This window comes from Zalophus californianus, chromosome 12 (genome assembly GCF_009762305.2).
Source record: "Zalophus californianus isolate mZalCal1 chromosome 12, mZalCal1.pri.v2, whole genome shotgun sequence".
Lineage (NCBI taxonomy): Eukaryota > Metazoa > Chordata > Mammalia > Carnivora > Otariidae > Zalophus > Zalophus californianus.
In genome coordinates this window covers 59,312,348-59,329,687 of record NC_045606.1, presented here as the reverse complement: position 1 = coordinate 59,329,687, position 17,340 = coordinate 59,312,348, and the positions used below count along the sequence as shown (strand labels likewise).

The window sequence follows — 17,340 nt, the reverse complement described above, 5'->3', positions numbered from 1 at the left end:
CCTTCCCTCAGCTGTGACAACCAACAACAGTATCTTCAGATAGTGCCAAACAATCGCCCCGAGTTGGAATCAGTGCTCTTAGACTGACCCTTGGCACGGCAGCTGTGCATATCAGTGACATGGGTTGGGGAACTCCTGTAGGGGTGGCATCCCTGACTTTCTGCCTACACTGGCCATTGATCATGTACCTGATCCTTTACTTCTATTCTGAAGCATCAACAGGAGGCCAAGTTGTACAATGAGATGAGATGGTGGAAACCAGCACCAGATACTTTTTCACTGGGCCGTCTCAGCCCGTGTCCCATCTTTGTCCCTGGAAATGGTACAATCAGATGGAAAAAAAAAAAAAGGCACTGAAGTGGTATTTTTCTGGCTAATGGATAGAATTTATGAAAGGACACTAATTTTGGACCAGAGGGATTTAGCGTCTAAAGGAACACAGCTTATGGTGGGAGTCTTCGTGCGCCTGGCTGGGTTGAATAAAACCTGGGCAAGGGGCATTGGTGGCACTGTCATAGCTCATCTGAAGATGTTTAAGGTGAGCAAGGCAGGGAAAGTGTGTCAACTCATCTGTTCCTTCTGGCCCAATTTTGCAAAGACTGTTTCCAGCCAGGACAACCCGCTATTTATAGTAGGCGGGTCCATTTCTCTGAACTTGGGCCTCCCAGCCCTCATCCACCCCTGCCTCCACTCAGATAAATCGGCAAACTGCTCAAACTTCGAGAATCTGAGCTGCTCAATGTGAGTTGAGGTGGGGTTTGTCACAGCTGTGGGCCGTTAGACAGCTGCCTTCAACTTCTTACTCTTCAGCTTTTCGTCTGTAAAATAAGCGTGTCAATAATTACCGGGATCCCATTCCCACAGGATCCCGATGACAGCGACATGAAGTGACAAATGTAGACAATTCCTTAAGAAGCAAAAACGCTCTGCCAGGCATTGTTGATACTGTTCTGGGAGGGTTTTCACTGCATTGTCACACCATCTCTTAGGACTTCTGAGAACAACTGTGGCCCCAAGAATAAGGTCACGAGCCAGGCTCCCCAAAGCACAGGCCAGGGAGGATGAAGAAGCACAGGGAGCGGATCCTGTGGAAGAAGAGCAAGGTTTGCTCTGGAATACTCTGTCTGTCCCTTCTAGGCTAATGTGTTGTTTTCAGAGCGGGGGGGGCGGGGGTTGTATTACATAATGATTAGAATGTAGACTCTTGAGTCATGCCACCTGAATTTAAATCCTTACGCTCCATCACCTACTAACTGCGACCTTAGCTAAGTTACTCAGCCTCCTGTGCCTCAGCTTCCTCGTCTGTAAAATGGGGGTAAAAAGAGTGTATCCCTCACAGGTTTGTTGTGACAGTGAAAGCAGAGAATACAGTGGTATCACACAGCGGTTGACCGAGTGGGCTCTGGAGCCAGAATTCCTGGGTTCAGAACTCAGCTACGCTGCTTCTCAGCCAAGCAAGCTACTTGCCACACTTCTCCCATTCAAACCAGGGGGGTAGAAATAGCGTGTGCCTGACGGGATTGTTTCACATGTTGAGGAAGTGCTTACAGAGGGACTAGCACATGGTAAGCAATCAATAAATGTTGTGAGCAGGATTAACAGACTATGATATGCAGGGACACATATTAGCAGCTATTCTGTACCATCATTATTATTTTTGTTATTATATTTGTCACTCTGAGTCCTGGCAAGACCACTCCCTGGTGAGTTAAGGACACTCGGTATATAGCCCACGCTATACAGACTTTGGGCTAGTCGTAAAACACTGTCCTTGAACAAATTCCATTCCCTGGGTGTGGCAAGCTCACTTGTCACCAGCAAGAAGATGGGGTCAGGCCTCACTAAGGGAGCACTGAAGGCCGGGAAAGCCAGCCAGACACCGAGGGACAGACAACCGAGCGCTCTCTGCAAAGTAGCACACAGCTCAGCTTTTCATCCAGAAGAAGGCGCTTTCTTTCCAGCTTAGATCTCAGCTTTTCTTCTACTGTTTTCAAAAGAGCAAGGCTCAGTGGAACTGAGAAGCACTTACTGGCATCAAGACGGCAGAAGATCCTGGCATCGTTGGGTTGGGCAGGGTCCCAGGCATGGAGGCTGGCATGGGCTGTCTCTGTCTGTTGTGGAGATGTAGCAGAGAAGATAGAGAGCCTGGGACAGGCCTGGCAACAGAGAGAGAAAGCAAACATTATTCCTGATGCCTGGGGGCAGGGGGTTCACTGCCTGCTTCCCCACGTCCGGAACCAGCGGGGACAACACCGTTACAGGAGCAACAGATCAGATCCTCTGATGGGAATCACATAATTGAGGATATTAGGGAAATAATAACAAATCAAACACAAGCCTGGCTTCCTCTGCTGCTTCCTAGTTAATATATCAAATTCCACTTCATTTCCTGACCTCTGTTATCTAACTCATGTTCAATAGTCAACAAGCCGGTAAATCTCCTATGACCCCTGCATCTTAGGGAAGGGACTCGGGGGTGAAATCCTGTGTTTACTCAGAATTCTCTGCCTTGTGGAGGGTCTTAGACCCAGAGATCTGTGTACGTTTGTTTTATCCGCACTCTCCTATGCCTCTGCCTGGAAGCCCTCCTGGCTTTATTCTGGATACACGTTCACCGTCTGGATTCGTAAAGCCAACTTTATTCATGAATTCCCAATAGAAATCTGTTTTGACTTTTTCATAGTTCTCCACTGTGGGTGGAAAAAACAAACAAACAAACAAACAAACAAAAAAACAAAGCCAGGACACAGACCAAAACAGCAGGAATGAGGCTCATGCCACTGCAGCCAGCCTTTCTCAGGCAAGTCCAGAGCCCAGCCCCCAATTACCAATCCCTCATTTTATAATAACTGGAGGTGTTAGGCTGTTTGACAGAAACTGATTTTGGCCTGACCTGCAGAACTTGGGTAAGCATGCCTCCGGGGAGTACACTGAGCTTTTGCTTCAATTTGCCAGAGGAAAAAAAAATTTTTTTTTAGGACTTAAATTGATTTAATGAGCCAGGGAATGTGTGGCTGAGGGAAAAAGGAAATTATTTGTGTTTATGAAAAATGGCAAATAAGTGACCTCCTCAGCTAAATTCTCAATCTCCTGATGCTTTTGCTCTGGGGAGCTGTATAAATGTCAAACCATTAAATTAAAGATTTAACAAATAAAACAAAACAAATAAATAAACAAACACATCCCCCCCCCAACCCCGGGACCTCTGAGTCTTCCATGTTAAACTACCTTATCCTGAATGCCATAAATGAAGTTACTGCTTCCAGAATTAATGCATTTTCTTTAAAAAAGAAAAAAAAGAGAGATTCCTTCATGCTAAGTGCTGGGTAATGACTGCAGACAGAGATGTCCTGTGTGGTCCAACGCCTTTCTATGCTTCGGGAAGGACAGTCCCATCCAGAGTAGCATGAGAAGCCTCTTCTTTGGAGCTTGTGTGCCTCCCGTGACTGACTTGAGGAGAAAGTGGGGATTGAAACAGGGAGAACAATGCCAACATGCTCTTTTGCATTGTTGTTGAAATCTCAAAGATTAGGTTTTCTACCCTTTTTGTCTAACAGCTCCTTTGGGCAGAGCTCGCTATCACAGGCACATGAATCTTATAAGGATTAATCATAAATTAGTCAATATTTATATGTTCAGGAAGTTATATAAATGAAAATATAAAAGAATATAAAACTTTTACCCAGACTCCATGTAGATGTACACAAATGACATCCAGCTTTATGAGGAGAATGTGTGTATGAATAGTTACATGGAGAGGCCAACAGAAGCAGCCTGTAACAATGAAAAGTGTTTTCAGAAAAGCAAATGCGTGTTATGGGTATTTCTTGACCTGTGCCCTGGGGCCCTCTGGAGTATAGATTAACAATAGGATTAGTAGGGTCTCTGAAGGTCCTTCACCTTTTACAGTTCTAGGAAACTGCTGGTTTCCCCGCTGCTCCAAAATTCTACAGTAGGTTGTACTTCACTGGGTCTTAAAGCCTACCTCCTTCAGAGGTGGAGAGCTCCAGTCAGACAGGTATAAATGTGGCTCTGTCAACAGACAAGGTTTGCTTTATATTCTCCAGTCTTAATGTTTTGTTTGTGACCTTTGCTGGGAAGAAAATAGCTGTATATCAAAGTATGTCATCTTTGATAATGGTCAGTTCCTCCAAGTGCAAGGTTAGTAATCTGAACTGCCCTGTTTTATAAGGAGAAAGATTCACTGAGACCATCACTACAGATAGTTGTTAATCATCTATCCATCCACCCATCTACAGATATCCAGACAGAGACATGCACACACATACATCCACACACCCACGCATACATAGAGATACATGTAAACATACGTACATACAACCTTCTACCGTATGTCTTTTCACCTAGTCGCCAGGAGGAATGCTTTGGGTACAGAGAGGGACAAGTGAAAAAAGACAACTGAAAACATTTTATAATGATGATTGGCCATATCATCCTCATAAAGAAAGGGCAACATATTATCATCATTTACATTTTGTTTCCAACATGATATATTAATGATAATCTTGGTGATCAGTTTCTACTGATGAGTCGTTTTTAGAAAAGAAATCAGTTAAACGATGCTTATGTGAATGGAGAGGCAAAAGTAATCAAATTTAAAATGAGTTTTCATTCTTCATACAACTAGGGAAAACTCCCAGCTGGATAGAGTAGCTAGGGAATGGTATGCTTCATTTAATCAGTGTTCTTATTAGGTCAGTTACTTCCACACCATGCATAGATGTACCGGATTTTTAAATATAAAGCATTCCTCCATTAATTAAGAAAGCTTTTCAGGGTACTGAGTTCCCTTGGAATTATAATAATTGCCTAATGATAGCAATCAAACCAATTAACAATATATACTTGAAAGAGAGATGGCTATTTGAGAACTCTGCATGTTTGGATTCTGAATAACTTTGCATTATTGTTTTACACAGAATCTACATTTTATTTATTTCTTTGAGAGAGAGAGAGTGCACGCACATACACGCACGCATGTGCACATGCAGGAGGGAGGGGCAGAGGGAGAGAGAATCTTAAGCAGGCCCCACACCCAGTGTGGAGCCTGACACGGGGCTTGATCTAAGAACCCTGAGATCATGACCTGAGCCAAAATCAAGAGTTGGACACTTAACAGACAGAGCCACCCAGGCACCCCGATACGGCTTCTATAAATAATTTTCCCAACCCATGCTGGGAACAAAACTGAGGCGTTTTCTATGCTTCTTGTTCGGGCTTTTAAAACTACAAAAACTGAAAGAAAAAAAATCTACTCCTACTCATCGCTGGGTATACAAAGGGTTAGATTGAGGTAATTATGTAGCTTGGCCCAATAAATAATCATTTGTCCAGAATATTCTGATCATTGAAGCAAGAGTGGTATCGGAATAATTACATTAATTATCTAATTCCCTTTGTGTATAGAGAAATAATTATTAACACACTGCACTTGCTTGAAACTTTTTATATTACGCTTATACAGTTTCATATTTTTCAAAATATTTCACCTTCATGTGACTTGAAACAATGCCATGTGTTGGGTAGGTCAGATTACCCCCATTTTACTCAGAGTAAGCTGAATTCAGAAACATTTAAATGTGCCCAAGGTCATCTGGGTCACGAAAAGAAGCGGGGCTCATATTCAACTTGCAACACAGGGCTTCCCCCATCATACCTTGATGGCTCCCATAACTAAGTTATTATTGATTTTTTATACTAAAATAAATTCACGGTCTATTTCCTTTGATATCCACACTACTCCCTGGACTTGGCAATGAAGCAGTAAAATTCTGCAGTTCTGCTAACACGAGAAGTCTCTCATCCATGTGAAATATGTTTTCTTCCTTTAAAAAAAACACCAAAAACTTCCCAAACAACACATCGGTTAGACTCTGAAAATAAGATGGCAAATTACAGCAAAGTTGTGAAAACAAAGACCCAACAGTCTTTCTCCAGTGCAGGCTTGTTGCCATGAGCTAATAATTCCAGACTTTGAGCAAGCCGAGCCTCCTTTTTAATAACCATATGCCTCTAGGTAAAGTATTTCTACTAAAAATTATTGAGGCATGGAACAAGGTAAGATGTGTGAGCTCATGTTGGATTGTTCAATTACTAAACTGAGTCCCGTAGCATTAAGAGTTTTCCAACTTGACAGATTATTCCTCTTTATACACTTGTATAAACATACTGCTTACGGCTGAAATCTATGTAAGCTTTTCTTTCAATTAAAATGTCAAGGATGACAGACTGTGTTTTCAGTGTCCTTAACAGAATGAAAGGTACCACAGCGAGCGATTTTATGTCCTCATTTTTACCCCCAAAGGATGTTTTCCAGTCTAGGGGTGTCTGAAAAGCAAGCTCTGTGTCTGCCACTCTTTGCCCTTGGACAAGCCCAACTATCTTTTAAGGAGTGAGGGGCCAGTGATTTTGTTTGGAAGTCTCAGGAGGGTCACTGCAGACTGCTCTCCTTTCCCAAGTCTTCAAAAGATCCATGGCACCCCGGATTGCCTATTTAACTCAAGACAGATACATCTGCCAGGTATGTGGTCAGGTAAAGAGAAGAAGCAAGCAGTGAAAAAAAATTAGGTTAAAGAATTGGAAGATCAATGTTAGCATCAAAATCCAACCACAGACATCTAAGAAATCGTGAGCACGTAATAAATAACAACAAAAAGGACTCGGAAGGACTTGGTGTGTGCAGAATAATACGAAAAGCTTCAAAGCAATAAAATGGAAAGAAGAGTGGGCAGGGAGCAGAGGATCCAGATGCCACTGCGATTAGAGTTTCTGACTCTGGGGGAGAGACTTTCTTCACTTTGGGCCTCTCCATTTCGTCATCTGTTTAATGAATGGATCAGACTATAGGCCATCTGGAAATGCCCTGCAGCTCTAAAATTCAGATTCTAGAACTTGAAAATGAGATATTTGTAACCTCATGAGACTGTATGTTCTATTATGATTGGGGTATTCTTCATGGCTCATTGATGAATCCACAGTGCTTCACCCAGCACCTGCAACATGGTAGGGGGTCAGTGTCTGTATTGAATGGAGTGGAGTCAGTACAGTATACTTAGTCCTTAATGTCAAAAATACACTTGAAATATGAATAAACCGCAACTAGAAAGTGTCTCTAAAAAGCAAGAGAAGTTGCTAAAAAGGACTTGATACATCCCAAGGGGTCCACACCTTTTCCTCATTTACATGTAACATAATTTCACACACAGACTAGAGAAAGAGTATTGCCCACTATCATTGTATTTGCTTATAAAGAGAAGTGTGCTTTCTTTTCACCTTCTTAAATGAACTGTTGTGGCCTAACCTGGCACACTAGTTTCTGTCTAGGATGGGGAGACTGAAGAACTAAAGAGGGGAATACAGACTCTTAAATGTTAAGAGAAGACTGTTTGTAATGAGAAATGCTTATTCTATCATTCTTCTCCAAAGTGGAATTCAAAAATTCCTATTTTTGTAAAGAAAGCAAACTGCAGGATAATCAAGTAGAATGTGAAAACGGAAAGATAGTATAGTTAATTTCTTCCATGGGTGATAATTACTTTGTAAAATGAGGTAGTAAAGGACATGGGCTCAGAAGATGGTCTGCCTGGGTTGGAATCCCAACTCTGCCACTTACTAGCTGTGTGATCTTGGGCAAATTACTTGGCCTCTCTGTGCCTCAGTTTTCTATAAAATGGGATGATAGAGATATTTATCTCATGGCCTTAAATGGGTTACTACGTATTAAATACAGTTGACCCTTGAACAACGTGGGCATTAGGAACCCAGACTCCCTGTGTAGTCAAAAATCTACGTGTAACTTGAGTCTCCCCAAAATTAACTACTAGTAGCCTACTATTGACCGGAAGCCTTGCTGATAATATGAACAATCTATTTACACATATTTTATATGTTATAAGTATTATAGACTGTGTTCTTGCAGTAAAGTAAGCTAGAGAAAAGAAAATGTTAGGAAAATCATAAGGAAGAGATATACATTTACAGCACTGTACTGTATTTATTGAAAAACATCCGCATATAAATGGACTTGTGTAGTTCAAACCCATGCTGTTCAAGGGCCAACTACATACTGAATATGTTCAATAAAATTAGTTGTTTTTGTTATTATTCTTCTGAAACCCAGAGCAAACAACAGATTAATCTCTACAATCAAGGAACTGGGGCTTAAGGCTGGCATCTTAAAGTTAACACCAATCCTTCACTTTAAAATTAAAGAACCACAGCCTAACGGAATGCCTATAAAAATGTCCCAAACTTCCTGCATATATGAGATATTTCTTTAAAAACCGATCAACTTTAGGGGCGCCTGGGTGGCTCAGTCGTTAAGCATCTGCCTTCGGCTCCGGTCATGGTCCCAGGGTCCTGGGATCGAGCCCCGCATCGGGCTCCCTGCTGGGCGGGAAGCCTGCTTCTCCCTCTCCCACTCCCCCTGCTTGTGTTCCTTCTCTGGCTGTGTCTCTCTCTGTCAAATAAATAAATAAAATACTAAAAAAACAAAAACAAAAACCCAACAACTTTAGATTCCCAAAACCTTCTGCAGAGTCAAATGGACTCCTCTCACCCACAATTTTACAGAATTTCAAAATGATTCACACTATTTCTCAGAAAGGATCTTTGAAAATATTTCCTCAAAATGGAACCAAACTAGTTCCCCAGAGATTGGTTCTCAGTATCTTGTTTTTCCTGAAAACAATGACAAAAATCCAACAGAAGCAATGATTGGGAAAACAAGACAGCTATCTGGCCCATATTTTAAAAGACATCATATTACCCGTATCTTTTTTTGAATGAGCTCATGCTCTGCACCAAGTCTCACTGCCAAGCTCCTAAATTTGGATGGCAAATACAATATTTCCCCTTTTAACAAAAGAGGAATTTGAGACAAACGAGTAGAAATATTTAGCCTGAGAAAAGGCACCAAAATATCAGCAGAATTCAATTAAAATATGTATTTTTCATTTCAGAGCTTTCTTAGGCTCAAGGGAGGACCTCTGGTAAAGATCTGGGACCTTCCTGCATGATTTGAACCCCCCTTCCTCCCCTCCCCCCGCCACCTGTACTTTGATGACACAGACATTTGGGTGTCTGGGGACAGAATTCTGCCTTTGTGTCTGTATCCTCGCCCCACCCTTCCTAAAAAGCTAGTAAAACAGCCTAATGAGAAAGAGCAAATTCTCCAGCTCATCAGAGATACCAGAAAGCTTGGCTCCTTGTGACAGAACCTGACATGGCTCCAAGGCCATCACACCATGTGGCCCCTCACTGCTGCCCAGTTCATGGCCCTGGGCTCCACACCAGTGCCATCGGTGACTTCCTTCAAGCTTCATAGCATCACCACCTTCCTTCCTGCCACAGCCTTGAATGTAAGTAATCCTCACCACCTTCTCTGGGCAACCACACCAGGTCAGGGCCTTTTCTGGAACACTCTCACCCTGCATTCTTCCTAGTAACACTTTCTCACCATTTATTCAATCAATGAATAAATCAAAAATCAAATTAAGCATCTAATACAAGTCAGGCTCTGTACACACTCATTTCAGAGTGGAAAAGTAGTTTGGCAAGTTAGGTCATTTGCCTAACGATTCATTTACAAATTCAAAATTTGTGACAATATGATGAAAAACAAAATAGATGGGCTTCATCGTCTCTTAGAGTTTAGTACCTCAGCTCCCCAGTTATAATTCTTCAATCACTTTTGAGTGATTTTTTAAAATGCCTCTGCTCCCAACTAGACAATAAACTGTGCAAGTGAGAGATTGTGTCTGCTCTGTTTTTAGTAAAGCAGATACTTTAGAAATGTAAGGAAGTGCATGGTACCTAGCAGGTGTCAATAAATACTTCTTGAATTCATAAGAACAGAGATACTGAGGATCTCTTCAATTGGCAAAAGACATTGCAAGAACAGGGTTCAATAAATTATCTTTGCTAACTAATGAGAAGAACTTAATTGATTTACATTCATAAGTGAAACTCCAATTTACATTAACAGCCTAATATAACCATTTCTGTTCTTGAAAAGCGTAAGTGGTTACCCCCGAAGTAATCTGTATTTTTAGCAGTGCCCCTTAGATTAAACACAAGCTTTCTGATGAGTTCTAGACCCATTTGTTTTTGCATCGATTAAATTAATTTCCATTTGAAATTATATTCTAGGCATTTCATAAGAAAAGGCCAAGAATAATTCAGGAACACTCATCTGCCTCCAATCTATATAATGTTTTAAAAATTGGATGCCTGCCCTGCAATAAGGCTGTACTTTATAATGTTCAGAGCTCTGGGCTCGGAGGTACCAGTTACACCCACGCCACGGCCCTAAACATCTCGTTTCTGCTTTGCACTGACTTATCGATATTGACAAGAACACTTTTGTAATCATTATCACCAGGGGTGTCGGAAATTAAATTTACCACGCAAGATAAATTTAGGCCTCCTTTTTATCAATTCTATACTACTGCTGCCTTTATTTTATAGAGGTAGTATCTGATATCTTGGAAATGTAACTTCTTTTTCTTTAAATAAAATCCTGGCTGCGAGAGAGCCAATGGCAGTCATAAAATGTAATACAACTAACAGAGCCGCATCCTGCTGGAGCCTGTGCTGGGTTTTATAGCGTATACGCTCTATCTACTCAGGCAGAGGAGATGTTTACTAGTGCTTTCAAGTGTTTTAAACAGGGAGAGCAGGAATAGAAAGGGAGATGTAAATTTATGGCCATTCTGTTAAGACTATTAAATCAATCTCTTTTTCTCCCCCTCTTTAATGACTGATTTCTGCGCCATTAATCTGAATTAGTCATGCAGTCAGCCTGATTCATTTAAGTTAACCAAAAACACGGTTGGATTGGTTTCTGATGTACTATTGTCACAAAAAAAAAAAAAAAAAATCCGTTTTCAAAAATCTGATATTTTTTCCTTGTAAAGAGCTAACGGCTCTTTTAAAAGACCCTTTATAAAAGACCCTAAATGCCTGAACAGTTTGGCTTTCGCCATGCATGGGTCAGGCTCAAAGACATGACGAGATGGCTTTTCAATTAGCCAATAACTTCTCAGTTGCATCAATTATTCATAAAGTTACACTTAGAAAAGGCAAGTAAATGCAGATCAAAAGACATGAAATAAACAATGATTTTGAATGCAGTCTCAAATAAATGATATACATCTGATTGGCTGGGGAAAATTTTTTCTTTATAGAGACGTATCTTTAAGTAAAATTTCTTCCTGTTTGTAAGTCGTTAATAAGCTTCCTCCTTGCTTCATAAGGACAAATAAGGAGCCCTCTGATTATGAGCCTTGTCATTTACATGTGATTGCTGCTTGCATTCATTCACCACCAATGAATAATTCATGGAAACATTCACTAACACACTTGTCTAGATGTTCTGTAGGGGCAGAGCTCCCTGAGCTTACAAACACCCACCCCCACCCCAACTCTTAAGTCAGCAATTCTGTTTTGCTTTCTCCTGGACTCGCAGCTTGTCAGTTATCATCTTTTAATGAGTAAGTCTTGGTGGACTCCACACCCTGTACAGTCGCCCCACACCTATGATCCAAATATATGGCATCATTTTGCAGCTGAAGGACAAAAGCTCCAATTGCAAAAGACTTCAGCAAAAACAGAAGGGCTCTAGAAAAGATCATCTGGACAACCTCTACTCATCCTTGCACTTTCCAAGTTCTCCCTCCTAGGTCACCCCCACTAATGCCTTTACCTAACCTCTTCCTGAAGCTCAAGGCAGGGTCTCTTAGGCAGTCTTCAAGTACCTGTCCCAGGAGTACTCCACCCAGCCACTTGCCAGGATTATTTCACTTCCTTAGGAGAAGGCGCTAGAAACTATTAGCTCCACTGGCAGGAGAGGGGATGTGTCAGTGATTGCAGGAGGAGGGGCTTAGGCCAGCTGTGACCACAGGGAGGGACACAGGCTGCTAAAAGCCCGATTCTTCAGGTTCTGTTCTTAATGATAGAGTGACACCAAGTGCTGAGAGGGTAACTTGTCCTCCAAGGAAACACGACAAGGAAAGAGGCATTGCTTCAAGGCTCAGCAAACTCCTCACCAGGTTACATCCTGACAGACAGCCACCAACTCTAAACCGTGGCTGTAATCAAATAACCAGGAACTGTAGGAGAGGGTGTGAGAGCCTAACGAAAGCCTCGTCAGGCAGGGCTGAACACGATGTGGGCAGGGGGGAGGGAAGGGGTTGGGGGAGGGGTAGAGAACTTGGAGAAGGCTCCGAAGACGGCACGGAGAAAATACTGAAGGGCCAGAAGGGAAGACCTAAATGGAAAAGCAAAAGGAACAAGACCGGGAGATGACGAGAGCAAGCTTCAAGTTTCCAAATTACTATATTCAGAGAATGGTGACCAGTTACTTTCAAAGCCAACCAAAGCAGAATAATAACTGTAATAAAACAGCAACACGTGGGATTTACGTTAGAAGAAAGAGTATCTCCCAAGAACGAATAGTGTAAAACAATTAAATGGCTTACTGAAGTTTTGGAATTTCCTCTTATTAGGCTCTTAAAAAATAGATTCGTCCCCGCCTGGCAGGGTTTCTAGGGAGGAGGACGAGGAACTGGCAGACCTCTCCTAGTCCTAAATTAGGTCTATTATTTTCACTTATTCCAGTCAGAGTGGCTGACAGAAATGATAGAGATAATGCTGGCTGCCATCATTAACCAGTAAATCGAATAAAGCGGCCTTGTGTGGCTGACAAGGCATAGGCTTCGGGCCGCCTGCTGGCCCCGTCATGGCCCATAAGTGTATGATCTGTACAAGTCCTTTAACTTCTCTGTTTTCTCATCAGCAAAGACAGGGTTACACTGCCCACTTCCTAAGTATGGTGTGAGGGTGCCTTGATAATCATATATAAGATAATATCTTGTATATGTTTGGCCCCTGGAAGATGATCGATGTATATTCTATTCAAGAGATGATTAATCTATTTTAGAAGATAAAATTATTGCTAGTGTCATTTTACAATACAAAGTAAAATGATATGGTTCTCAATTTTAGGGTGAAGTAGTTTGGAAAAAAGACCCAGAAATGTCCAGCCTCTCTGAGGGATCTGAGTGTCTTTTCTATCACTGTGAGACCTCATATCTCGTGGTGCATTATCTTCTCAGGAAAACCTGCCCTGATTTCTCCAGGCCAAGCTGATCCCTGCTCTGTGTTCTCACAGCATGTACTAATATCTCCACCAGACTGGAGAGAGAGTATCACAAAACACAAAGCTTAGCACATACTAGGAGCCTTGTAGAGGTTTGTTGAATGACTTAATGAGGTTACCTCACTGTACATGGTCTCTCATTTCCCGGCAGTAGTACCCCAATGACACATCCATGACAGGATTCTTATTAAGGATCATGATAACCTGAAACACTATCCTGAAGGGACAGTCAACTTATCATTGACTTGAGCAAGGGGGTGGGGGGAGGGGCAGAGTTTCTAGGAAACTGGAATCCTCCTTGAGCAACATTTCCTGAGCTACCTTTCAAGTTCTCCTACTTGGCAGCAGCACTTATCATGAGCTAAATTGATATTAATCTCAAACACTTAATAAAATAATAGCAATAAAGTTCATAATAATGATACTTGGCATTTACTTTGCACTTTGCATCCAAGGATCTCAAAGGGCTTTGCAATTTTCAAAGCTATTCATGGGCTGGACACACAAGCAAAGAAGCCATTGCGTATAGCTTCCCTGTGGACAGAGTTGGTTCTATTATTATGTTCTGAGGTTGAGACAGTGTGTACAAACACACCCACTATCCACAAACACCCCCAGACATCTACATGCTAAGAGGCAAAAGTGATAAACAGACGTTTGGTTCCAAACACATTTTTATCTGTACCAGCCTGGTCAAACCTTGGAGTGTAGATTTGTGTTTTGATAGACTTGTTTTATTATGATGATTCTTTCAACCCCCTCTTGGTGTATTTATAGGTATAATTGGAAATTCCATGTCTGTTCTTTAAATGCATAAAGTTTTAAAGGGCTTATTTTCCTTTTTAGTTCATTTAGTTCAAAAAAGGAAATTTTGCTTAGGCTTAAACATACAGGGGTTTATACATAAAGCATCTCTTCTAAGGCACTTTTCCCTTCCTTGGTGGCCTTGCATTTGCCAAAAAGAGTGACTTGCTCAGTTTCCCATATTATTCCCCAGACGGCCCTATTCCTACTTCCAAACAAATGTGGTATTTGGGGTTTCAAGTTTAAAATGTAATTTGGTATCATTTCAGATGTCTTCCTACAGCTTAATAAACATCTTCCCCAGAGGGACTTGGGATCTGATTTTAATTTGTGGTAGGGTTATGGTCACAGTAAATGTCAATTTTAGCTATCGACAATAAGCCCGACTAGAAGTAGAAATTGTATGTGAATGACAGTACATTTATAGGGTATGTGGCATATTATGCTTGCTCATAGTTGACTGTTCCCCAAGAAATCCCTTCACTGGTCTGTGACGAAAGTCTGGTTTCTCTTCAGGCCTCTGAATATCAGCCACTCATCAGAAGAGAATGTGTCGATCTGAAGATCATAAAAAGATTCAGCAAAGTAACCGAGCCCTTCATGGCATGGCTTTGAATCCTAATACCCCAGCAAACATGGCCCTGCCTCAGCCACTGGTGTGCATGGTGATCCTGGGCTGTGTTCTCAAGACCTCCTCAGAGTTTCTATTCCTTCATGTATAAAATAAGGTGGCTGAGCCAATGATCTTCAAGGACCTTTCCCACTCTAAAGTTTATACAACTGGGTATGATCAAGAGTGGGTAAGCTGACTTATGGAGAGGCCCAAACTTCAGTAGGGGGTGAGTTTTTCTCAAAGGTGGGGACAAAGGGGTAACTTGTCACTGGCCTCTCTTGGACATTCCCTTTCCTTGAACAAAAGGCAGGTTCCAAAGATCACTGAGTACCTGTAACATTTAGCCAAGTAGGGCATAAACCAGGAGTGCTGAAGGGTAAGAAAGGGGAGTAGTTTATTCTCACACATGAACAATGGTCCTTTTAATAGCATAAAATAAAGGTTTCACTCCTTTGTGCACCAGAGTTAGTCACTTATTATTAAACAGAATCACATTCTTTAGGAGAGGTAGTCAGGTCCTCAAATAAGCGGTTCTGTCTGTTCAGTGGGGTGCCATCAGGCCCATTGGGATTGGGAAAAACTTGGGCATTCTGAGAATGACAAAAGTCCTCCAAGTCTGAGAGCTGCCAGGAAAAACATTTTCACTGTTGAGTAGTAAATGCTACCTTGCCCTACCTACTAAAGAGCTAGGATAACATTCCCTAAGTGCTTATGTTATGCCCTATGGCCGATCGTGTCCGTGGTGCCTGGGATGGTTAATTTTATGGGTCTGCTTGACTGGGCCATGGCGTACGCAGATGGCTGGTTAAACATCATTTCTAGGTGAAGGTATTTCTGGAAGAGATCAGCACGTGAATGGGTGAACTGAGTAAAGCAGATTACCACGCCCCCCTCCCCCCCCCCGCCCCTGCCAAAGGGGTGGGTGGGCATCCTCCAAAGTGATGTAGGCATCACCCAACCTATTGAGGTTCTAAGTAGATTTTTTTTAAAAAGGAGAAAGGCTGAGTTCTCTCTCTTTCTCTTTCTCTCTGTCTGATTGAGCTGGAACATCAGCCTTCTCTTGCCTGTGGACTGGAATTTACACCATCAGTACTCTTGGTTGTCAGGCTTTTGGACTTGGCCTGAAATTTGTATCACTCAACTGGCTTTCCTAGGACGCCAGCCATCAGACAGTAGATGGTAGGACATCTCAGCCTCCATAATTGGCATGAGCCAATTCCTTATAATAAATCATATATGATTATATATTATAATATAATAAATTTTATATATTTAATATTATATATATATATTCCATATCTTATTGGTTCTTTTTCTCTGGAGAACCCTGAGTAATACAGTGCCTCCTTTTATTTTGCCTCTTCTTCTTTAGAAAGTGTCCTATATTTCTTTAAACACATTTGATAGCAGTGAATTAGTGGAATCTAGGCAGTAACTTTGACATCCCTCATCTACTTCCAATCATTCACTAAGTTCTATCTACTCCACCCCCAGAATAGACCTGGAATCCATCCACTTGGCTCCATCCCCACTACCAAGATCCTAGTCCAAAACACTATGTTCTCTCACTTGGTTTTTCCAGCAATTTCTACCTTCGGTTTCACTCCTCTCCAATCCAGCCTCTGCATTATAGCCAGAATGATCTCCATGAACCAATGATCTAATCATGATGTTTCCCTACTCAACATTTTTCCATGGCTTTCCTCAGCATTTGGAATTTAATAAAATCATCTCTTAAATGTTCTACCTCTTGATGTCTATAGTACTATTTTCTAATCTGACTTGATGTGCTTCACCCACCCTGGCATCCATTCACTCCCTAGGATGTGCAAAGCTCTTTCCTAGCCCAGGGCCTTAATACATCCTATTGCCTTTGCCTGGAAAGGTCAGCCATCTGCTCTTCTGTTGACCAGCTCTTATTCATCCTTAGGTCTCAGTTTAAACATCACTCTCTTAAAATTTTCTCTGACCCCAAATCAGAGGTGCCTCTAATTTAGAGGGTTTTGTAGCTCTGTGTGCTTTTCCTTCATGCAATGTCTAATAATATGTTTATAGATATGATTATTATTTAGTGTCAATTTTTTTTAAAGATTATTTATTTGAGAGAGAGAGAGAACGGGGAGAGGGGCAAAGGGAGAAGAAGGGAAGCAGACTCCCCACTGAGCACAGAACCCAATGCAGGGCTCTCAATCTCACGACCCTGAGATCATGATCTCAGCCAAAATCAAGAGTTGAACACTTAACCAACTGAGTCACCCAGACACCCCTATTTAGAGTTAATCATTATCATTATGCTCCTACCTCCCTGATGGCAGGGACTATACATCTTTTGATTGCCAGAGGTAAAGTAGTTCTGATTTCTTTTCCCATTGGGAAAATCTGGAGAAGAAAGGAGAATACCATAATATAGCTGAAAAGAGTTCTAAAAGTTAAGAGGATTGATCTAACATAAGTGAGTACCATGGTGTTTGCCTACATGCTATTAGTAAACAGATCTTTCTGCCTTTCTGAAGCTGGGGGCTATTTCTTTTGGGAAAAGCAAAAATGCCAAATGGAAATGTCCATTTCAGGGCTTATAATTTTTGCTTTAGGTCAATGCTGAAGCATTCAACTGTTCTTATGACAGTTAAGTGTTTTCCATTTTTGCCAATGGTTTCAATTGTTGAGGCTCTCCAGAAGGGTCAAAACCCATAACTTTTATGTAAGGTTCCCAAGCATCGAATATATATGCCAAGAAAACCTC

The 17,340-nt window shown here is 41.6% G+C and overlaps 1 protein-coding gene across 4 annotated transcripts in view; it reads right to left on the bottom strand.

Moving 5' to 3' along the window:
• Nucleotides 1-17,340, bottom strand: part of CREB5 (cAMP responsive element binding protein 5) — a 376,944-nt gene that overhangs the window by 100,384 nt on the left and 259,220 nt on the right. For all 4 annotated transcript variants that reach the window (XM_027574286.2, XM_035723334.1, XM_027574287.2 and 1 more), the window contains one exon: nt 2,030-2,156. In XM_027574286.2, the coding sequence (XP_027430087.1) occupies nt 2,030-2,156 (127 nt within the window). The remainder of the gene's footprint in view (nt 1-2,029; nt 2,157-17,340) is intronic.